This window comes from Mustela lutreola, chromosome 6 (assembly GCF_030435805.1).
Source record: "Mustela lutreola isolate mMusLut2 chromosome 6, mMusLut2.pri, whole genome shotgun sequence".
Lineage (NCBI taxonomy): Eukaryota > Metazoa > Chordata > Mammalia > Carnivora > Mustelidae > Mustela > Mustela lutreola.
In genome coordinates this window covers 81,077,314-81,104,555 of record NC_081295.1, presented here as the reverse complement: position 1 = coordinate 81,104,555, position 27,242 = coordinate 81,077,314, and the positions used below count along the sequence as shown (strand labels likewise).

The 27,242-nt window shown below is 38.5% G+C and overlaps 1 protein-coding gene and 1 pseudogene across 2 annotated transcripts in view; both read right to left on the bottom strand.

Annotated features, from left to right (window-relative positions):
- The window catches only part of MAN1A1 (mannosidase alpha class 1A member 1), a 167,325-nt gene extending 152,280 nt beyond the window's left edge, over positions 1-15,045 (bottom strand). The window contains exons 1-2 of one of the 2 annotated variants that reach the window (XM_059177709.1): positions 14,798-15,045; positions 13,720-14,586 (exon numbers count right to left, since the gene is read on the bottom strand). In XM_059177709.1, coding sequence (XP_059033692.1) covers positions 13,720-14,340 — 621 coding nt within the window. In that variant the 5' untranslated portion in view covers positions 14,341-14,586; positions 14,798-15,045. The remainder of the gene's footprint in view (positions 1-13,719; positions 14,587-14,797) is intronic. The other variant, XM_059177710.1, reaches the window with a different exon arrangement.
- Positions 15,046-22,423: 7,378 nt separating this feature from the next.
- LOC131834620 (large ribosomal subunit protein uL6-like) overlaps positions 22,424-27,242 on the bottom strand; it is a 38,937-nt pseudogene continuing 34,118 nt past the window's right edge.

Below are 27,242 nucleotides of genomic sequence, written 5' to 3'. Positions count from 1 at the left end.
CAAAAGGACGGAGGATGATTAACAGCACGGGTAAAAACTATGACAGAAAAAGACAGCTAAATTAAGACACCTAAAACTAATACTTGATTACCCATGGCCTATTTGGCTGTAAACTCCTAAACCTCTATTACCCCGTTAAAGCCAAAGTAGAGGAGTTAGTTCGAAGCTGTTACTTATCAAGAACACATACATCCAGATTCTTTTTCCTTCTGAGAAATCAATAGTCGGTTAATTCAAATCTAGCATTACAGGTTCATAAACTTCCAGTCCCCAAAGAAGTCTCCTAAATGCTTAAATTCTAATGTCTTTACCTTATGAAAAGCTGGGGTGTAATTCTCCAGATCACAGGTGGGTGGAGAACTACAACCACATAAGCAACTACACTGAATCCCAGATTTACAGGCAGATTCTAATGGAACTACATTAAAGAAGCATTAAGAAATAGATGAACAGCCTTTCCCCCAAGGGCAGCTGTTTTTAAACCTCTGTATTTTAGTTCATCACACTATGCTCTCTCTTGGAATAGGACTCTTTCCTATTTATAAAATTCTTGTCTGTTTGATGTCAATCAATTTTAGAAACACTGACGAGGCTTGGGAAATGCAAGTATCTTTTGATTTTAACTTTTCCTATCTTCCTCATCACGAATGGCGAGCAGATTTAAAATTCTAAGATTGAAGAAACAGATAGGGGGAGGGGAGGCATAAAAAAAAGAGCTAGAGAAAAAGGAGACTAAACACATACTTGTGCTCAGCAAAGAATACTTTTACCTCTCTACATTAATCAGGTTTTATTAAATAAACCCTACTCTGAAATCTAACATGAAATAACTTAAAAGTTAAAAATAAAATCATAGGTCAAAATGTTTCTATTATTTTAGGTTGAATCATAAGAACGTAAGCCTAAATTCAGCCAAAATGTTCTTCAGAAAGTCTTTAAGAATATAATGTTCCAATAAAAGGAAGTAAACTTTTAGAACATTAGTTGATGTTCTGTTTCCAAATCTAATCCTCCAGGCATAAACTACAAAGTTAATAAAGAGCAGATTAAAACCAACCAAGAACAAATTATTAATTCCGTTTTTCCATTTCACTCTTCAATTCTTGTTTTAAATGCAGTAGGAATCTCTGCTGCAGACAGTTAAAGCTGCAGCAGCTCTAATAATCAACGGATCTTATCACAAAGGGTGTAGATACTTTCTAAATGAAAGCACCATATGCCTAATTACTGAGCTAAATTTATACATGTAGCTATCTCTGAATGAAACATTTTCAGCCTTTCGGCTCACAGAATATTTCTTTTCATGCCCTTAAGGTATTTCTCCAGATTTCATTCTCCTTTTTTCCCCTCTCCCCCAGTCTGAGTGTCACATGACACACCAGGCCAGGAAGCCAGAGGTAACTGGACACTGATGAATGATCACGGTCTCCGTGGTCTTCTCAAGGATGAGCATCCCTTCTATGAGATAACAATTGAAACGAGGCAAAAGAATGCTTACTTTCCTGCTATAGGAAGCAGGAATTTTGGCAACAACAACCAAAGAGGGAGGTAACAGCAGAAAATACAAGCTAGTATTGGTTAATGCAACAATATTGCAGCCAAAGCTTCCTTTTCTTTCTTGGAAATGACTTCTCAAATCCACTTACTTACCAACAACCCCTTTCTCAGCAAAAGTCGGAGCTTATTACTCTGAATAATCCCTAGTTACTGATAAATAAATACTATTTATTGAATAATGAATGCTATGTGCCAGGTATTATGCTGAGAAATTCACATGTATTTCCTGCTTCAATTCTCATAATGAGAATTGCACAAAGAGAAACGTTAGCTCCATTTCACAGGTGTCAAAAGGGAGGCTCAGAGGGTTTGTACTCTGTCACAGTGCCTCACATTCTGACTAGAATTTTGGTGATATACTTAAATCGTTTCCCAATTTGGTTACATTTAAGACAAATTGCCTTCCATTGTTATATTCTGGGCTGTGAACCTAGGGTATAGAAAAAGGTGTCTCCACACTTAAGGGGTTAAACATCTAGTTGAAAGATAACATATATGTCCATGAAATTAGCGACCCACAGGGCAGAGCCAGAAATAACAAATGCCGTGGCAATTTGGAAAAGGGAAGGAGATCCGTGAATGTTGGGATTGTGAGAAAGGGCTTGGAGGACCTGAATGCTGAGCATATAAGAGGATATTCCAATTGTGAGGAATAAACTAAACAAGGCAAAGCCCTTAATTAGTTGTTTCGGAGGTGGTAACTATGCAGGTTTAGCTAAGCAGTTTAGTTTAGTTTAACTAAAGCTAAAGCCCCTTCTTATTTAAGAGCTATGTATGAATCAAGAAGCAAACTGAGGCAGATTTAGAGAAGACCATGATTGCCAGCCTAAGGAAGGAGACTTCTTCATTCTAGTACAATGTTTTTCACATTCTAGTCACTGGACCAGCCATATTAGTCATCTGGGAACATGTTAAAAATACAAATTCTGGGGCCCATTCAGATCTACTAAATCAGAAACTCTGGGGGTAGTGCCCAGCAATCTATGTGCATTAACCAGTCCCCCACAGGATTCTGAAGGTGGCTGAAGTTTGAATCCCTACTCCATAGGAAAAACCTTGGGGGTAGGTGACTTGAGAGAAGTGGCATTTTAGGAAAACTAATCTAATAGTGATCTACAGAATGAATTGGAAAAGGGACCATTTACAAATTCATAAAATTCTCAGAGCTTCTACCATGCAATTTTTTTACATGAAACAGTCCTTTTCAGGAGCTACAAAATATTTAATTGGGAAACAGAAGACCAAGATTCCTTTCCAAAATATCACACCTTCTTACAGAGAAAATTTTTATTAGATTCTAATTTCTCTAGTGGAAAATAACCCCTAACCGATTACTTTTCATTTCGGTGTGGTACTGTAAACATTACTTATAAAAACACCATTGTCTCAAAAATATTTGCTGGGGAGGGGAGCAGAGGGTGACCCAAACCAACTTTAATTAGGTGTCTCATGTATAAAAATATTCAATTAAGTGTTGACTAACAAAGGACTATCACAAGTATCTGCATTTATTTCACTGATGTTACATCTGCCCAAAAGATTTTTTTATGGACAACCTGCACAGCCAGTTTACAAGTCATATAAGAAAATGAACACAGTTTTTCATTTTATGAATCATTGTGAAAACAACTTTAAAATGGGAAAAGGTGTTTCCTATGTTGATTGATCTCTATTCACCAGATCTGGTTCTGAATGAATTTGACTATTATAAAACAGGAAGCTTTTCCTCAAAAGACAATGGCTTGTAGCCTATGAGGAAACACAGAAGGAGCTCCAAAGATGAGTGGATCTCATTTTTGGATTCTGTAGTTATATCAAGTAGGGAGTATGTGTGTCACACTCAACCTGAATAACTCCTCTTGGTATGTTTGCTTAAATAAGCATATTCATTCAACAAATATTTATTGAGTCCTATTACGGACAAGGCCCAGGGTTAGTTGACCCATTGGGTGTATGATGGGGAAGCTCTTTATCTTGCTCTCAACATGATAGTCCTGGAAGAGATTCAGGACTCTGAAGAGATGACATCACAGAGATTCTGTACTTTTGGAGGGAGAGAAAACAAGTACTTCTAACCTGGCTATGACTTTATCTAATTACTGATAGAACACTTAGTAGATCATAATTTTTATTCATCCTAACTGCTAAATCAGCTTAACATGGTAGTTAATAAATCATCTTCACTTTTTTATGCTCCTCAAATTACCCAACCTGTCCAGATTCCATTTTGTTGGTGGTGGGGATGTTTTTAAGCTACTGAGGTCTTCATCATGCATTCTAAACCACGTAACCCCTAGGAGACATAAATAATGAAGACTAACCAAAATGCTTAATATAAGTAAATGTATACAATGTATTAAATACACACCAATTACTACATAAAGTTCCTTTTACACTTAATAAGAATGCCTTATAAAATTGCTGACTTGGGCTAATAACTCCTGAAAACACAGTATGTCTGTTGAAGCATTTCTAATTACGAGATGAAAACCTGTAGTTGACTAGATACATTATAACATTCCACACTGCTAGTTGACTACAAAAATAACATGTCTCAGAGAACAGCATCCTAAATATTCTAAAATTACTATCATCTCAAGCCACAATTTATAAAAATAATATAGTACATTTATGTCAATCGTTATTCCCCGTGTTAACACAGTCTCAAAGCCAAATTTAAAGAGTTCTGGCATTTGGCAGACTTTTATGAATTAACCAAGGTCAGAATAAAAATACATTTTGAGATGTGCAGCTCCTCACTATCTTAAAAATGCCTGAATAAAAAGACGTTATTTGAAGGAGTAGCAAAAAAATAAAATAAAAGCCCAAACCTCATAAACAAATCATTCTTTTTATTCTCAAGATACCTTAAACAAAATGCATATTTATCATAATTAAAACACTAAAGGCCTCTAATACATGACATAGAATGTAATTTTTCTTCTGTAAGAATTCATCTTTGTAAGACTTGCCATTTTCTGGCATCACTAAAATCACTTCTGAAATTCTATTTGGAGTATTTTTGATCTTCAACTCTAAACTGAAAATATTAGGAAACCAACCTGATGAATTCTATAAAAAAGAAGGATCCCTCCCACCTTCCCCAGATCTTCAGAGAGGTCAATACTTTCCTCAAATATATGATGCAAAAGCCCAACTATAACCTACCAATGACTATGAGCTGAAGGGGGCTGGATGGGTCTTAGCTGAGGTGTTTGGGAAGTACTCCTATCAATAAAGAGTACTTTTTAACCTGTGACCAACTCAGAGAAGAAGCAAATTTTGTGTTAAGGTGGGTTTTTTTTCCCCCTTTTAAATAAAATGCTGTTTATCACTTTACGGGCCCTTGCCTCCATTGCAAGCCCGTATGTCCCATCAGCCGGCTTATTAGATCCATCTTCTCCAATAGACACTCCACTCCTTAGGTGTCCATGCTTTGCTTTTTCCCCAAATTCTGCCCCTTTAGTAACTTCCTTGTTCTATCCAACTCACAATGAGGAAATGCAACTAATCAACCAACACAGAAGAAAATGTTGCTCTAAGAAAAGCAAACTAAATATACAGGATACTGTTTCATCACCTATGAAATTTACAAAGACTTAATAGACTGCATTCACTATATTACAAGAGAAAGTTTAAACTGTTTCTGAAAAGTAATCCCTCAAAATGTACTGTGATCCTTTGACCCATTCATTTCCTCTTTCAGGAACTTCAGAGGAAATCCTCCTTAAGAGGAGGGGGGGTGGGTGGTCAGGGCAATGAAAAATAAGATGGAAACCTAATGGACAAAGGTGTTTATCTCAGCATATTTTTTCAAAAACAAAAAAACTGGAAATGACCTAAATGTGCAGGTCCAAGGGAATGGTTAAATAAACTGTGATGCTTGTACTTCACACATTAGGCGATCATAAAAAAATGACACTTCCAAAGAAAATGAAAAAACACTCTCTGCCTGCCTCTCTGCCTACTTGTGATCTCTCTCTGTCAAATAAATAATAAAAAAAAAAAAAAAGAAAAGAAAATGAAAAAACACGTATGCATAGTGTGGTTATATCTGTGGGGGGAAAAACCCCCTACATGTTGGGGTGGGGTAATGTTGGGTTATCTGTGACGAAGTGATAGGGATATAAAGGATATATTTTTCTTTTTTCAGTTTCTGTGTACGTTCAAAATGGTTCTTCCTACGCCAGCATTGGTTTGCAATGAAATAAGACAATGAAAGACACTTCCTTCTTCTACAAACCTATTCTCACCCTTGCTAAGGCAAACCTCAAAGTGTAATAATTTCTGTTGGGCAACTTGAGTGATACACTTTTAACAGCAGCTTTAAGAAATAATACATCAACAAAAGGGAGGCAGGGATGGTGCAATTTCAGGCAGCTGGGAATGAGATTTTGCCACTAGGAACACATGCCTGGGCTTCCTTCATCACTCTATGAGACTGTCCTTTCGCCTTATGCCGTGATAGAGATACAGTGAGGAAACACACCCTTTGAGCAGCTCCAACACATATTCTTGTGAAAGGGGAACTAGGGTCAGACAGTCATGCCCAAACATCAGGTCAGGGAAGCTGGACTGAGGCTGGACTTGACCACCCCTAGCATCGGCTAACCCCTCAACCCCTCAACCCCTCAATCCAGGAACCCTTTGGTCCCTTAGAAGAATTAAGTGTTCCTCACAGGACTTTGGAAAGACAATTCAGTGAGAAAGGACAGGGCAGATAAGAGTTTCCAATAGTCCCTGCAGGGCCTGAATTTGCTCATCCCCACAGTTGTTCAAAGGTCTGTGTCCACACCCCACGGGCACACTTTTCCTCATAACCCCTATAATGTCAGCAAATAGGCATGCCCGCCAGTGCTGCGGCAGAGATGCTGACAGTGCCTGTGGTGCCCTGTTATTAGACCATCCGAGGAAGTTGATGAGCTTCCGCAGCTTCTCACCCCCTCTTCTATGCTTTCTCTCCCACCCAGCACCCTCGGGAAGGACTGGGGGCAGGAGAGTCCTGTGGGAGATCCACATACAACAGCGTGAAGATGTGCAAATTAAAGTCACTATAATAAGGCTTGTATGTCACTTGACGGAAAGGCCGTAGAGCAAGTGTGAGGAGAACACAGTGGGGCAGGTCGGAGACAGGCCTTTGATAAGCTTAATAACCAGGGAGACAAATGGACTGACAGAAAAAAGGAAGTAAGGGAGGCATTCTAGTTACAAAAGACAAGTGAATACAAAGGATGGTGGGCTTTTTAATTTTATTATCTCTGTTCTGGATTATCTGCAGGACTGCTGGGCTCTAATGTACCTAAAGCAACTGCCAGAGGATTCAAGAGGCAAAGGACGGTTGTGCCTTTTAAATGCTCTTAAGCCTTAATCACATTTGGTTTTCTTTCAAGTACCTAAAGATCACACAAGTCTTTATCAGGACCCAGTGTGGATAGGGCAGTGCTGCCCCTTCTTCAGAGCCAAGGAATTAGCCAGTCTTGCTTTCTCAGGCAATACCTCACTAAGCAAGGATGTTCCTCTCCCTTTAGAATGGTCTCAAGGGGCTTCTCACTGCTGGCCTGCCATTCAGAGTTGAGGAAGAAGGAGGGCTAGGACAGCCAGCCTCCAAAACATATGTTCTCATTAGAGTCAAGAAATCACAGGCCAAGTGTGGCCTTCAGGCTAAGAGGCAGTTCCCAGCTCTGAAGTTAGTGCATAGGGGAATCTCAGGAAGTCACAGCTCACTGGGCCCTGTGTCTCACATGGAAAATGAAGACCAGGCTTCAGGATCTCAGAGGTCTTTCAGGGCCCAAAACCCCAATAAATCTCAATTTGTGGCTCTCAAAGAAGGGCAAAATCTTGGAGTCACAAAGTACAACTGATTGATGTGAATTTTGATTATTAGATGATAGACTGCTCTCTGACTATAGAATTGATCATAATTATGTATACTTCTATCAAGTTTGGAGTAATTTTTTTTCTAATTTCTTAAAAACATTCCTCCAAAGATAAAACTGGTGAAAAAGCATTTTCCTCAATTTCCCTTTCTATTTTGGGGAACGGAGTCAATGCCTCACGCACTGTGTGTCCTCTGAGGAGGGGCCACTTCAGGAACGGGCACATCTGACTACGATAAAGAGACCAAGTCTCAAATACTTAATGTACAGAAGCTGAAGAAGTATACCATTTTAGAGAGACCTAAAGTTTTTTTTTTTTTTTGGAAGGTAGCAGAGAAAATCAGAGTTGACAGTAACACAATAAAATCATAGCTGTCTGGAAAGATCATCTTGATGAACTGGAAGGAAATGTATTCTTTTAAGCACCAAACGTGATTTGAACTGTTTCTGGTAACTTTTTGAGACTTCGTTATCCATTTCCTGATTTACCCAACATTATGAAGTGAAGGAATCTTACATGGATGGCTTTAGGCAGTAGCTAATAACAGTAATAATAGCAAGGAGGATTTATCAATCATTCACAGCATGCCTGATACCATTCTAAGTGTTGCCGGGGATGACCACACTTAAGCCTTCTGATCTAACAAAATGGGTGCCCACTGTTGTCTTCGTTTTACAAACGAGAAAACTGAAGCTCTGAAAGATTCAATCACAACTTGCCTCGCTAAAAGGCAGAAATTCAGGTCCTGGTCAACTGCCTCCAGACCAACTCTTTGCACCCAAACAGCACTGCAAAGGGACAGAGCAGGAACAGGCCAGGGTATCCAGACTCTCTCTAGGACCTACTTGGGTGAAGAGAACCGTGCTCCTTATACAGAGTCTGTAGCTTGTTGTCATTTTTAATATATGTTTACTTTTTAAATAATGTAGTCCTTTAGGCAAGCCATCAATTCTTCTGTTACATATCATGCAATGTCAAGAGTATGTAGGTTTGTAGTTTCAAAGAGCTCCCCATGCTGTCACACTCCTCTTCTCTAAGCTGCCCCTCTTCTCCTATCCCTCCTTTTTGCCTCCCCACCTCTTTGTAAAGAATGTTCAACTGAATGATTACAAATGTCTCTGCTTCCTGCTAAGATCTTTATCAACAGAAAAAAAAATGTCATATCAAACTTTTCCTGGGTGGCTTTAAAAAGAAGAGGTTTCTAAATCATGCCACTAATAAGGCTTTAAAAAATGACTATAGTTAATGTAACTTAACTAATATACGGTCAAATTTATGATACTGCAGAATTGTATTTTGTAATCATTCTCCATAAGAGTCTGCAAATAATGAATATGGCCTGTCCATTTATATACTTCTGTGGCATTTTACTTAGGAGGCAAGCTATGTTAAGGCACTGAGCAGCAGTCCCCAAGGATCTGGCTTCCATCCTCCACTCAACTCTAATGTGATTTCCAGAATAATCTCTGTCTCAGTTGTGTCTACTGTAAGATGAGCAAGCTGAGCTATCTCTAAGGACTATACAGAACGAGACTTTATGACTTAGAGCATATGTTTACTTTTAAAAATCAGAGAGTTAAAATTTTTATGGCATATTGTTGGTAAAAGAAAAAAATCGGCATAGTTCGTGTAAAGGATCTTTAAACAGGTTTGGGAGTGAGGGTTAAGTGGGGGCGGGTTAGAGGCAGTTCAAACTTCTTAACACTAAGACTTAACACCAGATTGAGAACTGAAGGAAAAGTCATGACTTAATTTTCCCAAAGAAAGAATCTCTTCCTTAAACTACCAAATACTGGTTTCTCCTTTACCCTTTTTGTCTGCTTAAGGGAAAGGCATTTCATAGAATCTCTGGAATCCACAGGGTAGATGTTCCTATTTTGATCAATCAAAACTCACCTTTGACACACACACAAACACACACATTTTTATGGTTTTGTAGGTTATAAAGAACTTGAAAGGTCACACAGGTTCTCTATTGGGCTATGGGCTATAAGCAGGTTCCAGTGCAGTTCTGATCTACCCATGTATATTTATCTCTCATCACTCACACCGATCTGTAGGCATTCCTCCTCTCTGACCTTGGGACACATGCTTGAAACTCTATTGAAGAATTTGTACTACCATAGCTTATGGAATAATTCAATAGAAATATGTAAGTCTCCCACTAAATTTCAACAAATTCAGATTTCATACAAAGGCACTTACTGTGCATGTGAAATACTAAGAAAAATTTCTCAGGATGGTTTATTTTATGAGCTCACTTAAAAAAATAGAGAAGCATTGACTCAAAAATGCTTTTGTTATCCACTTTTCACACCTTAACTAGGTTCTAAGTCCTGTGAATTTTAAGATACCTGGTAAGAGGAAGACAGAATATTCCTCTCAAACAAATTATCAATAGCTTACAGAAAATTAGGCTGGACATAATTGATCACCTATTAACAATCTTTTCTTGCTTTCATGTATTAATGTTCAACAGTCAGCATTAACTCTACCACTTAAACTGTTGGAATCTTAATTTATTCATTTGCTTATTAAAGAGAAAAAATTTTTTTACAAATACTCTATGACCTCCCTGCTCTGGGGAAAGACGTAAGAGTGCGGGATCTTGCATTTACCTATTGCCAATGTCAGGTATGTTTCAGAGTAGGGTGAGCAGAACTGGCATAGAAAACTAAAAACCTGGAATAAAAAACTAAAGAATGCTTTGAGAAACCTAAAGACAACTGTGAGCCCCATGGCTGACCAATCTCAAAGCCTTAACTGAGACGCAAAGCTGACTGTCAGCCCCTTCACTCCTACCCTGTTTAGGTTAGTGGAGATTCCAGTTTGAGAAGGTAAGAATACCCTCTGACAAGTTGTCTTTATCCCCCATTACTCAAGGACTCCCCTTAATTCCAGAAGATGAAAACCAAAATTATTCATCCTCTAAACTAGGTTTATGGCTCTACTCCTAAAAAAAAAAAAACAAAAAAACAAAAAACAAAAAAACAGTACAAGTTCTTTGTAAAGGCTCAAACCAAAAAACAAAAAAATAAAAGAAAGAAAGAAAGAAGCTTCTTGATTTTAAAAAAGGGTTAAGGTAGAAGAGGAATTAGACTATTCCTTTAAAAATTCTATGGTGCTATTTTAACTTCTGCCCTTCATTATTTTAACACTGCTTTTTAAAACTATGGATAACTTTAGTGCAATTTTTAAAAGATCAAACTCATGATAATGTGTACTATGTATTATAAAATTCAAGGAAATTCCAGAGCTGGTTTATTTACAAAGTTTTCATGGGAGGGAGCATTTCGATTTCAATTTTAAGTATTACATTAAAGATTTACCATCCCTCAAGTTAGTACTGGAAAGCATATAATGCTTTTTGTGAAGGGAGCTAGGCAATGTCCAATTTGGAATTACAGTGGTCTCCTCTAGGCACAGATTTGTTAAGAATTTACCAAAGTACCAGTAACACAATTGTGTTGGCAATATAAAAATACTATTAGCTGTCTTTAAACTAAATTTACAAATTTAATGTTCAGCTCAAAAATTAGAGTTTAAGCTCTCAACATATTAGATTTGCCTATACTTCCTAAATTTTAGCTATAAAATTGTTAGTACATTCAGGTGTGATAGAGAGCCTATGTATATGAAGAGAAATAGAAAGCACAGGAACAATAAAGATAAAACCAAGGCAAAGATCCACTGGGCCATGACAAAGAAGTCCACGGTGGTGCCAGAAACTGAATATAAAAGTGTGAAGTTGAAGAGCAGTGTGCTATTCACAGTAGGTAACCACTCTTTCCTTTCTAGAACTGAACATTTTCAACAGTTTTAGAATAGCACAAGTTACTTTTTTTTTTTTTTTTGGGTTTACAAAGGAATGCATCTGCTTGAACTAATCTGATGAAAAACCATAATCCATTTCTCTCCATTAGCTTTCGACTAAATACTGAAGCTAATTTTGCTAGCTTTTTGGGGTTCTCACGGCAACATGGAATTTAAAAGAACACATTTAGTTCCACCACTTTATGCAAGACTGGGCAGTTTCAAAACATCTAAGTGCTAAGATGTTAGCATCACGCAGATACAGAAGGCTACATACATTTTCTTTACATGGCTAATTTAGACCTTTTGATTTAGAGAGACAGATAACATGGATCCAATAGAGGCAGATAGGCATACAGTTAATATGCTATCCTCAATTCCCACTGCTTCTGCTCTTAATGCACTTTCAGTCACTATTGCTTGGTACCGATAGCTTTTCAACATCCATGCGTCTCTAGTATTTAAAATAATTTCTTTGGACAACTGTGATCTGCACTAACTGACAGTTCAGGAATTCAGGGCATGACATTTGTGAATTGCACTGCTTTCAACTTAAGGGAAACATAAACATACAATTTTAGGGTTAATTTACCTATGGTTTTGGCCATATATATATATATATATATATTTTAAAGATTTTATTATTTATTTGACAGACAGTGATCATAAGTAGGCAGAGGGGCAGGCAGACAGAGAGGGGTAGGCAGGCTCCCTGCCCAGCAGAGAGCCCAATGTGGGGCTTGATCCCAGGACCCTGAGATCGTGACCTGAGCCCAAAGGCAGAGGCTTTTACCCACTGAGCCACCCAGGTGCCCCTTGACTGGATATTTTTAAGGAGGATGGGAGATGAAGAGGTGAAGGAAATTGGTGAGAAATAAGGCTTTTTATCCACTTTTCTAATTTGGTGTCCTTGACAGGATTTCATGGAGAAGGCAATCTGCTAGAGAGAAGTTGGGGGCATAAAATCCATTCCTCCAGGTCTTCATCTATGCCTGAAGAAGGGTCCCTAAACAGAAAGGCTGATGGGCTCGAAGGAAGCTATTTGCACAGAACGATGAAGGCACCGACTTTGTGCTTATGGTAAATTGAAAGGGGCCCAAATCTACTTTAACCTGCTCAATTACCACTAACCCATGTTCATCTGGTCTTAAAGTCACAAATCCCATAGCAATCAAGCTGCCTCCATTCTGTAGGTACTCAAGCTAAACACCTCTTCACGAACTCAAAATTCTGTTTACTCTCTGAAAATGGGAGAATGAGGACTTTTCCTTTCTTGATTACCTACCCAATATCAAACATAACATTTATTTTCACAGAGGCTCTGACATTTTTTAAATGCCAAAATATTACTTCCACTTACGACACATTTTAAAAATCCGAATTAAGATTTGGGATGAAATGCTTTTAATTTGGTTCCTACAGCTCTTGGATTGTGTTAAAATCCAGGCTGGCATAGTTTCACACAGGAGAGTAGCTGTGGAAGGAAGCATGTCCACAAAGAACCTGCTGACTAGTGACAGGGGACTGGGAGGAAGTCCTGGCTTCAAGTCCTTTATCACTAACTGATTCTGGGGCTTTGGGCCCCTCAAATTTCATCTTTAAATTGACAGTCTTAAATGACTTTAGAGGTCCCCCTCAGCTTTAAGCCAGTTAAGCAGCCATACGGCCATATGCTACAGGTGCTAACTGAAAATTACGAGAAATAAACTAAGAAAGACTTATCAAAGTCCATGTTTGTCTTAGATTAAGTTTGTCGTCTTTGTGCTGCTGTGGAGGCAAACCTGTTGCGTCACATAAAATACTCTTTTTCTGACTACACTAGAAATGCAAGAGACAATCGGCTGGCTTTTTAAATTTTTCATTTTTTAAAATGTAAGCAACAGTGTGCTCCCAAGATAGGAAGTTCTCGGGTTTTACCTCTCTAATCTGTAAGTACACACAGGATGCCACCTGGAACGTTCAGCCACATGACTGACACGCCCTGGCTGTTAGAACCTTTGGATCCTCTGTGATCAATACTTTGCCTTTACATCCAACCTTCATTTCCAGCCCAGTCCAAGCTTCAGTAGGGGGCTGTTTAGGACCCTCATTGTCAATGTTCTCAGGGACGATTAACCCGTACAGGCCAGTGAAAGAGGAGGTTTGCACACCACCCCACCTGCCCATGTACTTAATACCTATCTCATGTGGTTTATGCTTACCAGAGCACGCAAATTAAAAGCAACGGGATCCAACCTCAGATCTTAATTGGCTACATCTACTGTGATAGTAAAAAAAAAAAAAAAGAAAAAAAGAAAAAAAAAAGAAAGAAAGAAAGAAAAAGAAAGAGCCTTTCATATTGCACCTGGTGGAAGAGGAAAAGCTCTATGCCCCTTTACACTGTAATGTTAGTCTTTAGAGTTTCAAAGGTTTGTCTTTTTCTCCCAGAAGAAGGCTGCCGGGAGGGAGGGGTTTCCAGTACGGCGCACTCACCTCTTTGATCTTTGCCCTCTTCTCACGGATGGCGGCATCGGCCGGCTCCCTGCCAACCGCCCCGATTGGGGGCACGAAGTCCACCGGGGGCAGCCTCCTGAAGACCGCCTTGTCACGCAGCTGGTCCTGGGCCACCTTCTCCTTCTCCAGCAGGATGTCTCTTTGGATCTCCTCGGGCAGCTTCTGCAGGGTCTCCTTGGCTTCCCTGAGAGCCCGCTCGTGGTTTTCGCGGATCCTGGCCAAGTTGTCCTCCAGCGCGGCCGCCGGGTCCCCGGGCGCGCCCTCCTCGCCGCGCCTGGCTCGCCCATCTGCCGCGTCCTCGGCGCGCGCCCCGGGCCCGGGTTTATGGTCGGCGGCCGACTGCAGGGCGGGGCTGGAGTGGAACAGGACCCCGCTGAGCAGCTTGGAGGAGTCGGGCAGGAAGAAGATCGCCCCGAAGCAGAGCGTGATGAAGGCGCTGAACACCAACAGCAGCACGAACTTCTCTGTCAGGCGGAAGGCGGCGGGGCCGGATCCCTTCCTGCTGCCGCTGCCACCGCCGCCGAGCCCCCCGCCCAGGCCGCCGCCCAGGCCGCCGCCCGCCGGGCTGCTGAAGAGTGGCAACAGGCCCCCCACCGGCATCCCTCCAGCCGCGACGGCCGCTGGGGTGCCCGCTGTCCAGTGGCCCTGCGCCGCGCCGCTCAGCAGCCAAACTTCGCCGCCGCCCGGCGTCAGCGGCTGCGGGCCTGGGTCCTGCGCATCCAGGCCGCCCGAGCCCCTGGGCTGGGCTGCAGGTATGCCCTGCGGAAACAACTCTTCTGTGGGTCTTCTCCCTCGGGCAGTTCCTTTGGCAAACAAGCACGCGCGACAAACCGCTGGCCGCAGCCCCTGCGGGGAGAGAAACAGTAAAATGTAGTAATTACGATGATGGTGATAAAGTTTCCAGCGGGTCTCCGCCCTCCGACGGCCGTGCTAGCCGCCGGGACAGCCCCCCAAGCGCGGAGTCGGGAGTCTGGCTCCGGGCACCGCCCTCGGAGCTCACTCTTTGGACTTGGGGTGAAGTTTTCTAGTCCCAGAGGACGGGGTGTCCTGAGCACACCTGGAGCAGGGCCGCGTGCGGGCACCTCGTGGAGAGGGCAACGCACCTCTGGGGCAGGAGGGACGCAGCGCGGGTCGGGGGGCTAGTCAACTTCGCCAGCTCCCCATCTCGGAGCTGGGACTAGCAGCTACTGCTTCCCAGGGGGCGGCTGAGCGCGCAGCCCCGCAGCCCTGGTCGCCGCTCCACTGGGCTAGCGCGCCGACCCGCGGGCGAGTAGGAGCGAGCAGGACAGCACGCCGCCCTCCTCCACGGCCCCGAGAGCACTAATACCACTGCCGGTCTCCCGGCGTTCGGAAACGAGGGCGGTGACGCGTCCGGAGAGTGATGGCGTGGCCGGGCCAATCACGCCCCGCTCAGAGACCCGCGGGGGCGGAGCCGAGGCGGGGAGGGGGCCGCGCGGGGCGGGGAGTTTACGGGAAGCGCAACCTCGCGGGGGCCCGGCCGGGGGCGGGGAGGTCGCGGTCTGGGAGGCTGGAGGCCGGCGGGAGCGACGGTATGGAGACCGTCCAGACCCGCGCCGGAGGCCCAGGGCGCGAGGAGGCGGGTTGGGTTCGGGGTCCGGGAGTGTACCCTGCGCGGTCCGCGTGCCCGGGTTGCAGGGGCTCGTTGGCCTTGAGTGGCTGGGAAGGCGCCCGGACTGACGCAGGACCTCCCTGCCGCCCCCTGGGACTCGTTCCCCAGGCCGTGAGAGGCCCGCTCCGGGGGGTCCCGCGAAGGGCAGGTCTCGCTGAGAATCGTCCGACGCTGGGTCGTTCTGAACGGGTCTTTTCTCCAGTTCCCTCTTTCTACCCAAGACGGGGATTCCCCCGGTGCCTCGTAGCAGTCCAACCAAAAGTCCCCCGTAGAGATGCTGCGATGGGAAAGCATTTGAGCTCTTGAGTCTAACATCCTTTTACGTCCTAAGATACTCTTCGTTTTGTGGTTGCTTAGGATGCTTCTTCCTCTGCATCCTTTCCCCACCCACTTGAAGAAAAAAAGTTGTGTACCTCCCCCACCCACTCCCACTTTCAAAATTCATTTATCTCATAGAAGTTGGTCAAATTTGCCATTTAAAGAAGACAGTTTTATGCCATAGCTTCAAGTAATAAATTTGAACACTGTTGAAATGAAGTCTTAGATGCAATCACTTCCAGGGAAATAAGGACTTGGTCCAACAGAGATTGTTTTCAAGACAGCATTATTTTACAAAATGTGTTTGTGATTTCCCTGTTGCTCTGGGGCGGGGGGCGGGGAGAAAGAAAGAAAGAGAGGAAGGAAGGAAGGAAGGAAGAAAGAAAAAAAAAGAAAAAAAGGGGGGTATCAGAGAGTAAAAGTTGACTACTGAATTCTTATTTCTGAAAGCTAGTTTGTAGCAGCCTTATCCTATGCCTCCCCCATCTCTGGAAATGTGATTTTAACTCTGCGTCTGCTTGTCATTTTAAAACTAAGGAAACAGCTGGCAGTTTACAGGAAGGTGCCTACAATACGGTTGTTTCAGGTGTAGACTCTATGAGAAAATACAAAACTAAATAAAAAATCCTTATTACAGTTTTCATTTAGCTGTTCATTTAAACCATCATTATTTGTTGTATATTTGTTTTGTATAAAATGAGTCATACCCCCAACCTTTCTGTTAATAGGAAATTGTTGTTTGATAAAACTGACCTGATGGCTTGGTTGTTCTGATAACTGCTATGAAATTCTATGCCCAGAAGAGTGCAGCATATCCAAGCAGGGTAACAAAGTTTAGAAGGATGGAAAAAAAACAACGAATTTTTAAAAGTTAAATGATGGAAGTTTTTATTTCAAACTACACTTGCAAGTTGTGGATAAGCTGAAAAGTTTGAATCAGTGTGAAATAATATTGTTTATTTTCAACAGCTTTAAAATTCAGTTACCTCATGGATAGAGAGGTAATAATCAGGGTTAACACCCTAAAAGATAATTCCTTTATGATCTTTTCCTGATGATTTATTATTTTAATTATTATGTTTTAGGAATGGAATTATATCTTATAGCCACACATATTTAGAAACTTTAGTTTAAAAATGGTAAACTAAGTATTCCAGAAAGGCAATAAAAACTACTTTTAAGTGTATGATAAAATGGTGATTTTAAAAAAAAGGGTTGTAGACCTAATTCTACTTCTGGTGCTCTTTAATTTTGATACCAAACCAGTTTGGACATTTAACCTATTGCTTGTAGTGGAAATATTCCAAATTTAGCATATGGTCTTAAAGATGACTTTTTTTTTCCTAAAAACTTCAAATTTGATTTATCTATATTGTGTTTACATCTTTTAAAGTGACTGCCCTGTTTATTTCTGTTCCCCTTTATGAAGGTTACTTTAAGATCGCTTTATTAATACCTGTATTTCTTATAAAACAGATTTATTATGAGTGAAGCCTGGCTTTAATGATTTGTTAAACAAGAAAATAGCATGGGTGGTTGATTATAGGATACGTTTTAAATGGGGCCAGTCTGTCTTAGGTAGGATGAGAAATATGTGGGAGTGCTCATATCTGGACTATAGCAAGTAAAAAAAAAAAAAAAAAATCATAGAGAAGGTATTTGAAGGAACATACTAACTAAATCAACCACGCAAAAACTTTTAAAATAACCACACAACGCTCTGTATATTCATGGTAAAGGAAGAATATTGGATGGTTAGTAAATTAGAAATTGCATTTTGTTGAAGCAAAATCTGACACTTTGCCTTGATTTCAATACTGTAAGCACTTCTCATTTCACAGTTGGAAAAACAATGTTTTATATCTTGAGATAAATTAAAAATATGGGGGATGGTCCTGATCTCCAAATAATAAAACCATGACCCTGTCCCATAAATCCATACTCACCCACCACACCTACTTGAATATATGTCATGATCTTTGTGAATACAGTGGTTGTGACAAAGTTGCTGTTTTTTCTTGATGAATAGTCTAGTGCAAACTTAGCAACCTTAATAATTCTGTGTGGCTTTTCTGTTTAAATACTTGCTGTGTTTTCTGTTTTGGCCAGCTAGTTCTGAAGTATGACTTCTTGTACCTTTTGCAAATTTGTCTACAAACCTAATTCTTATTTTTTCCTTTTCCAATGCTTAGATCTGTATCTTTTTCTCATAATTTGTAAATTTTTGTGTTTCAAGATAAAACCTTTAGAATCAAGTAATTTTTTAAAAACTGATTTTGGTTAGTGATATCCTCCCAAGGTGCAAAGAAATCCCCAAATTATTTGGCTGCTTGGATTTCTGTGCTTTTAAAATAATATCTAGCAAAGGGTATGTTTACCTTTTATATTAACATGCCAAAAACTAAATATAGTAATAATTATAAACAGAGTTGGGGGGGAGTGACAATGTTTTTATAAAAACTATGGTGAATGACTATTTTATAAAGTTGTAAATTCCAAAAAATTAAAGTGCAAAAATATTTTTTAATATTTTTGTTTATCTAGAATTTATCTATTATTTCTTAATATTTTATTTATCTAAAAGGTACTAGGTAGAAGTTTATGGAAGAATCCTTTTGAGAATTTGTCTTTGATTTAAAAATAAAAAGTAATATAACAAAAGAAATACACTTACATATGTGTGTAAGAGTTAACAACTGAAATTGTCCAACACATTAGATTTCTGATAAAATTTTCCTGTTGCTGGTTTTGTACTTGTCTTCAAATTTCAGGTCAGAATAGGTTTTGACCTTTATTTTTAAAAAATATAATAGATAATATATATATATAATATATATATATAAAATATATATAATATATAATATATGAACTATTTCCAATAGTTCATTGGAACATTAATCATGAATTTTCAATACTTCATTGGGCAACTCTGAATTTTACATGAAGTTTATTAAGATAAGAATTAACCAAGTTACAAAACAAATGTTAGTAATATTTGTGGTCATTTGAGGAGCTACAGTTACAGCTCTGGTTCTATTTCTCCCACTCCTCAATTTACTTTGGAACTTGCTGTATAATAGATTATTTTTATAAGGACTCCAATCACCTTTGTGTATGTGTGGAAGGGGGTGGTAAGAGGCTGAATCAATGAGACAGACCCCTCTGTCCCTGCAGGCTCCTGTTGAAACATCTGTTTTTGTTTTGAACACTCATTTCATAAATATTAGCAGTCCCCAACTTAAAAACATTGTGTTCCACCAAGTATTTGTACATTAGCTCTTTGGAACTTTCAGAGTGCCTCATTCCACAGAAAGAAAGTTGTAAATGGGGCTGTGGGTTGTAGTCTACTCTACAAAGATCCAAGACTCTAGGGAAAGAAGGAAGAAAAACACTGTTGCAATGTTAGTTATCAAATTAGAAAATGTTTTATTTATCTTGAATGTTGGAGCCTGAGAACAAACATTTATTTGAAAGAAAAGGAGATAGAATGATTTTTTCAGAAGGATTCTAAGCCTACTTTCAAGGTCGGAAAGTTAAGTTTATGGAAGTTCTTAGGTAGAGTTTTCTTTCATTACATAAAGTTTTCTTCTGGTTTTAAGACTTACAAGAACTACTTTTATAATGTTTTTGTTTTGTTTTGACGTGATTAACAAAAGGACTGAAAAAGATAAGTTGGAGATTTTTCTGAGTTAAATAGGCAAAAGTTTGATTGAGAGAGTGATTTATTATAGAGGACATGCCTGTCCTTGGCTGTGTGACCATGTGTGATAAGTTACCTATCTTCTACATGTCTCATTCTTCATCGGTAACATTGCTATGGCTCTTAGATTAAATGATATAACTAATCTATATCATTTTGTGATATATGTATCTTAGTAATTTGTAGAAATTGGCACAATAGGCACTTTAGAAATTTTATTCAATTTTTCTCTTTCCTTATAAAAGAAAGTAATGTCTGGGGTACTCACAAACAGAGGATTCTTAAAAGGAAGAGATGGAAAAGTGTGCTAAGCAAGAATTTTAGGATTATGTAGTTCTTCACATGGTTGTCACTTTTCAACTTCTGTCATCTATTTAAGTAACATCGATTAGAGGCATTGGGGAAATGGCCTCAGGTTTGGTAGGCAGTGGGTCCTACAAGTGTCTCCACTCTTTATATAAATGGGACAAAAAACTTTGCCAACTAACCAACTTTATAGTTCTTTATGCCTTTAGAGAATGTGACTGATGGCAAAGTCTCCAAGTGAGGAGAATGATATTACTGTTCAGTGTTTGAAGAATCAGGAAACCAAAGATTCAGGGCAAAAAAACTGGGCTTAGAATGTCAATGATGACCTTTAGGAGCCCTTATATCTGAAATGTTTGAATTTTATGACTTGAGGTGAGTATATTATTTCAACTGAGTGAAATGAAAAGAAAAAGTTTCTTTCTCTGACCAGAGAAAAATATAAAATGTTTTCTTAGTTTAAATTCATTAGATACATTTTTAAAAGAAATCACTTTTTCTTCAAAAAGTTTCCCTCTTCATTCTCTGTCCCATAAAAGATCATAAACTTTTCCAGAAAAACCAAATAAACTTAGAAAAATTATAAGACATTATTCTGCCTAACTGAAAGTTTTTTCATGAAGTAAAATGAAATGAAACCGCATGTGCCTGTTCCTGTTTTGAAGGAATGATCTACAACTATGGCTTCCCAATTTCATTGCGAAATAATTGCACTATTTGTACTACATATTCAGATCTTCATGTTGTCCTTCAAGGCAGAACTTTGTCTTAGCCCTGGGTTTCTGTAAATGGATAGGAATTCACCTATGGTTCTTTGTCCATTGAACTTATTTTTCAAGTTCACTTGGAACACTCACTCGTCTGCAATATATAGATTCATTATGGGCTAAGGTAAAAGCAGATCTGTGTTGCAGGTTGAACAAATTGCATCTACTGAATGTGTAATTGGTAGTTTATTTGTTTAGTACAATTAAAACTGGTCGTGACTATGGGAATGAGAGGGACATGTTGAAATTAACATAAGAAAAGGGAAGGGAAGTATTCCAAACCAGTGACCCATATATCTATTAGACTTAATGGTCTGGAACTGGCAGATAGGGTTTTTACAAATTACTAAACTTAAAATGTGTTGAGTTTGAGATGCTTCATCTCACTCTCGCTCATAGATTATAAATAGTTTTTGAACATCCATTGAGATTAAGTTTTCCAGTTTCTCCCAAATATTAAATGGATATAGGCCTTCCACTGTATAATACTATCATAACTTGAACAGTAATGAAGAAAAGAAATATCAAATGCTTAAACTTGCCATCCATTTTATAGTCTTTATTTTTGCCAGTTTCAGCAAATACCAATTTATAGGTAATCTGTTTCACTTAGAACCTCATCCAGTGTCTTCCCCAACCCCACTTCAAATTATTTCAAAGCAAACTATAGTTGGTCATTTCATTCATATTTCTTAAAAATTAAGCATTATCATCAAACCCAAGATTACTCCTTAAAATAAAAAATCCAGTTGGCTCATTTAAAATCAAAGCCTTTCACTACATTCCATGTGGTTGCTCTTTTTGTTAATTTCTTTAAGTCTTTAAACATACCTTACCATGAAGACAGAACATGCACTCTTTTGACGGATTGAATGTGTAGTGTATAAGAAAAATCAAGATTGAATGTTGTATTTTGCCTGAGAAATTGGAAGGTTGGAGTTTCCTTCAAGTGAGATATGGAAAATTGTTGGAAGTGGGGGTGAGGGAGGGGAACCCTGCTAAGTTACTCTAGCAGGATAACATATTTAAAACATGGCACATGGGGGTGCCTGGGTGGCTCAGTGGGTTAAGCCGCTGCCTTCGGCTCAGGTCATGATCTCAGGGTCCTGGGATCGAGTCCCGCATCGGGCTCTCTGCTCAGCAGGGAGCCTGCTTCCCTCTCTCTCTCTCTGCCTGCCTCTCTGTCTACTGTGATCTCTCTCTGTCAAATAAATAAATAAAATCTTTAAAAAAAAAAAAACATGGCACATGGAATTAGGAAATTATGGAAAGTTTATCAGTTTCTAAAAATATCAAGGACTAGCATATGGGCTGAGCTAGGGTAGGGTAGGGTGGAAAGTAAGATTAAGAGGATCTTGGACACAACCACCATGTTTATCCTAAACACAAATTAAACTTACTGAGGCTTATCACTTTGTTCCACTCCTCAGCTGCTTTTTCACAAAAAGTTACTGGTATCCAGAGAAGTGACTCAAGAACACTGACCTCACAAATATTCAAATCCATGCCTCTGCAAAGTTAGACACCTTCAGGACTGCCCCCAAAGTTCTACATCCAATGGTGAACAGCCACATAGTGTGGCCTGTTGCTCATAACATATTCCTCTTGCTGAAATACCCTAATAGTCCTTCAAAGCAAAATAAAACAAACAAACAAAAACCCAAAAACAAACAAAACAAAAACAAAACAACAACAACAAAAAAAAACCACAAGGAAAAAAAAAACAACCACTTCTCCCATGAAGCTTTACTAGAAAAAACTCCTGTTCTATTCTTTCTGTTACTGCTCTTGGCACACTGCAATTTACTTCTGAATGGTTTACTTGCCAAATAGTTGGAAAGAATATTGGTTTAAGGAAAAGCCCCAAATCAATAAATCTATTATTGCATCTTTAAAATATCCCAAATAAGTCTGAAAAATCACCCGGCATCTTGCTGTTTCCATACCTGGACAACTTAGATCTTATTCCTCAGCCTGTTGAACTGTTCATTTTTCAGAAACATAGACACTATCCAAAATTTTTCTGATATCCTTGTTTTTCACTGTTGTGGCTTGCTGAATCAAAGCAGTTGAGTTTGATACAAGTTCAATGTCATTTTCCTTCAAGCATTAACTCATCTTTCTGGGCTTGAGATACTGAACAAGCAACACCTGGCCTCATCCAAATCCTGTGGATATATTTTTCACCCAAGAAATTTTGGATTGCAACAAGAGAACCATTCTCCTGAATAACAACATTGATGCAGAAGTGAGCACACACAAAACTCATCTTGTAATGGAAGCCGGGTGTAACACCCTTGACCATCTTCTGTATATGACTACAGATAGTTCAAACAGTAGCCAGGTCTTTTCTATATTCCACATTTGTCAACTTGGAGCCTCTTCTTTACCTTTCCCAGGAGACTGGATTCTACATTTATGTGACTGCAGTCCCTTTGCAAAGTTTCTCCAGGGGCCCTTCACAATAACAGTGCATCCCTTCAGAGTGATTTCAACATTTTCTGGAATGTCAATAGTCTAACTGCTGAGAATGGTCTTTATTCTCACAGTAGATGAGACCAAGAGAGCCCATTTTATATTCTTAATATTGAAATCCACATATATATCTATCTATCAAGAATTTAATTTCAATATTCTTAAAAGTAGGTAGACATTATAAGGAACTTAGTTTACTTAAGTAATGCTAGAGCTAATTTCTTTTATTCCATAGGTGTTCATAAGGTAGAATAAATTTCTTTAAGAAGAAAGTTAGGAAATGTAAATTTCTAAAACTTTTCAATTAACTAATAGGCTATATATAATGTTCCATTAGGTATATTTTATCAATTATAGGTAGCATCATCATTTCCCTCTCCTTGAAAAAGTGTTTTAAATTCACATACATGGCTGAGGTGTGGGGGGAATGTAAAATGGGGCAGTTGCTTTGGAAAATAGTCTGGAAGTCTTTTAAAAGGGTAAATACAGAGTTACGAACAATTCCAGTGCTAAGTATATACCCAAGAGAAGTGAAAATATCTGTGTACATGAAAATCTGTCTGTGACTGTTCATAATAGCACTACCCATAATACATAGCAGCATTATTTATAATAGTAAAGGATGGAAGCAACATGAATGTCCATCAACTGATAAATATGGTATATACATATAATGAACTATGATTTAGCAATAAAAAAGAATGAAGTACTGACACAAAATGAAACATGGAAGAACATTGAAAATTTTATGCTAAGTTAAAGACTGCAGTCACAAAAGACCACATATGCTATGGTTCCATTTATAGAAATGTCTAGAATAGGTAATCTATAGGGAAAGAAAGTAAATTAGTGATTGCCTTGAGCTAAGGTCCTGGGGAGTGGAAGGTCACCACTAAAGGGTGCAAGATTTCTTTTGGAGGATGATAAAAATGCTCTAAAATTAATTACCATGACAGTCGCATGGCTCTGTGAATATGTTAAAAGATATTGAATTGTATGTTCTAATTGGGTGACTTTTATGGTATGTGAGTTATATTTGAATAAAGTTGTTATAGAAAGAATGTTTTCCTTTCAGAACAAGCTTGCAAAAGATCTTTTTCTAGAACCATGGAATGCCTTAAGCAAAATAAATAAATAAAATTAATTAAATAAATAAATAATAAAACAAATGAAGTTGACCATACTAAATAGTATTGTTAAATATTGAAGTTTGAAAAGTAGTAAGTAGAGAGTATAAAGTCAAGAAGCATTTTTAAGACCACAGAGGAAAATGCTACAGTTTCTCAGCTTGAGACACACATACTTTTATTGAGTAGTCAAACCAAGGGAATGTTTTTAAGTTATGAATCACTTCTATACTCCACACTCTTTCCTATTAAGTAAAACGTAGACAAGGAATAACATTCATATTTTTTGATGTGTGGAAAATTACTATTAAGTTAACTGTGCCTCACGGCACTGTAGTGAGCAAAATGTTTCCAAGAGAAGTTAACTGGCTCAGAGTAGGCAGCTTAAATGAAGCAAAATGATGCAGGAGCAACAGAGTTAGATTAAGAATCAGAAGACCTATTTTTAAAACTAGCTCTCATTTCTGTGGATTATTTAAACATTTAGCCTCAATTTCTTCTATAAAATTGTGAGAACTCCTAATTGAAAGGGTTGTTGTGAAGATCAAATTATATATTGCATGCATATCAGAAAAAATATATTGTATGCATATAGAAAACTATAAGGTATTATAACAACTGTTAATAATAATATTAATTATTATGTCATATTAGTTAAATATCTGTTATGATCAATTCAATATTAAATTATATGAATTAAATTAAATAAAACATTATATGTAGTAAAATAATATTGTTAGCATAGTAGTATTATTTATTAATGTTAGTTATTATTAAATACTTAGAGAACCTAGTATCAGAATTCTAGCACAATAATCACTGGGAAGACCAGAGAGATAAAATTTGTATCTATTCTATCTACCTACCTGTCATCACTAATATCTAAATGAAAAGATATTTTGAAGAATTGACTATTATATTTTGTAAAGGAATTATGGATATTTAATAGGACGTATTATCAAATTAATAGCAAAATCTATATATGACTCCTCCATGTTCAGTTAATCCTACCAAAATAAAAACCATTATCCTGGATGCCTTCAAGAAATAATAAAAACCAGGAAATCCTGAGAAATTTTTTATTTTTTCTCACTTCTTCTGGTATTCATACTCCCATGAAACTTATATTTTTCCTCTTAAATTGCTTTTTCCTTTTGTATTTGTAAAATTTTGTATTCTTATCACAAATATAATACATATTTACTGTACAAAATTCAGGAGATATAGACCAACAAAAAGAAGAAAACTGAAAATTCTTATAGTAACAGTGTGTTTGTATATAGCTCACAAGATAGCAGAATTGTGCTCTCTCTTTCAGTATGTCAGTATGTTCAAACAAGCTTTTTTTTTTTTTTTCCTGTTTTGCCTCCCTTCTCCTCTGTCCTGCCTTTAAAAACTGTATTTATGGTGAGTAATATCTGTCTTTCCCACTTGACCTTGAGGGCAGATGTGTAATGCTTTTGTTAAAGCTCTAAATTTTCTCACTTAAAAACATGGAAATAAATGGGAAATGAAAAAGGTTTTATCACTGATTCTCTCTTTCTAGTCACTACAGTTCTCTGTTTATGCTGACCACTTATTTCTTTACTTTCTCTTGATGCCAAATCATTAAAAATGCGGTAACTTTTATTTTAGTACAGAGACGTGTTTTTGTAAGAGTTTGGGGAAAAATGAAGGAAAAAAAGAAGCCAATTCTTCTCTCTTCATAGACAATCGTATTTAATATATTTTATATTTTCCTTGTCATCAAAACACACACATAAAGGCAAAAATTTTTAGAACGTAAGTGTAGAGCAGCTAGACATTCAGGTACGATTTCTTTTTCAAGCTACAGAAATTTGGAAATTCTGTGGAAAGAATTATCTGAACTAGTCAGAGAGCACTTTCCTCAGCATTGACTGTGCTATGCTGCCTTTTCCGCTCTTCTTTGGAGACTGAAATTCTCCAAACCCCGTCTGGTTGATTGGATGTAGTTACTTTCTAGTTAGAGTTATGATTTCCTTTCCTCTTTGTTTGGAAGTTTTTAGTTCAATTTAAAACAGGATTGCTAGATGAATGGATAAAGATGATGTGGTATATATATGCAATGGAATACTACACAGCCATCAAAAGAAGTGAAATCTTGCCATTTGCAACGATATGGGTGGACCTAGAGGGTATTATGCTGAGTGAAATGAGTCAATAAGAGAAAGATAATTATCATATGATCTCCCTGATATGAAGAATTTGAGAGGCAGGACAGGGGGTTATGGAGGGTAGTGAAGGAAAAAAATGAAACAAGATGGGATCTGGAGGGAGACAAACCATAAGAGACTCTTAATCTCACAAAACAAACTGAGGTTTGCTGGGCAGTGGTGGAGTAGGGATAGAGTGGCTGGGTTATGGACATTGGGGAGGGTTTGGGCTATGGTGAGTGCTGTGAAATGTGTAAGCCTAATGATTCACAGACCTGTACCCCTGGGGCAAATAATACATTGTATGTTAATAAAAATAATTTAAAAAAATAAAAAATAAAACAGGGTTGCTGGATTTTTTTTTTTCCTGTTGTTGTTTTGTTTTGTCTTACCCCTCTCGTGAGATCTACAGTTAAAAGAAACTGGCTTATTGGTTCTTTCCACCTCTCAAAGTACATTTTGTTGTTAATTTCCATCTTCTTTGTTACTGATATATCTAAAGAATAAAGATGTAATTCTGGGCACTGCTCTGCAACAGCCTTTCAAGACATTTTGGTGAGCAATCTTAAGCAAAGACAGAGTCCTTTGTCATTTCCTTAGTGCCTCCCTGTTTTATGTATTACCTGTAGCAAAATAAGGGCCTTGGAAATTTGAAATGCAAATGGACAATTGCAGCAGCTTTCAGATCTAGTTCAGGAGAAACAATGTGCTGACATTGATATACAAAGTAAATGGAACTCATTATTTTTATTTATTCTCATTTCCTTCATTTAGTACAGGAAGAAGTGATGATGTAACACTGTTTTTGAAATAAATGTGTGGTGTGTGTGTTTGCGTATGCATCTGTGTGTCTGTGTATCTCAAAGATGTTTAGGCCAAAACTTCATTTCTAGCTCCTAAACTTATTACATTCTTTTTTTAAAAAAAATATTTTATTTATTTGAGAGAGAGAGAGAGAGGGAATGAATGGGGGGCAGGGCGGAGGGAGAAGCAGGGTTCCCACTG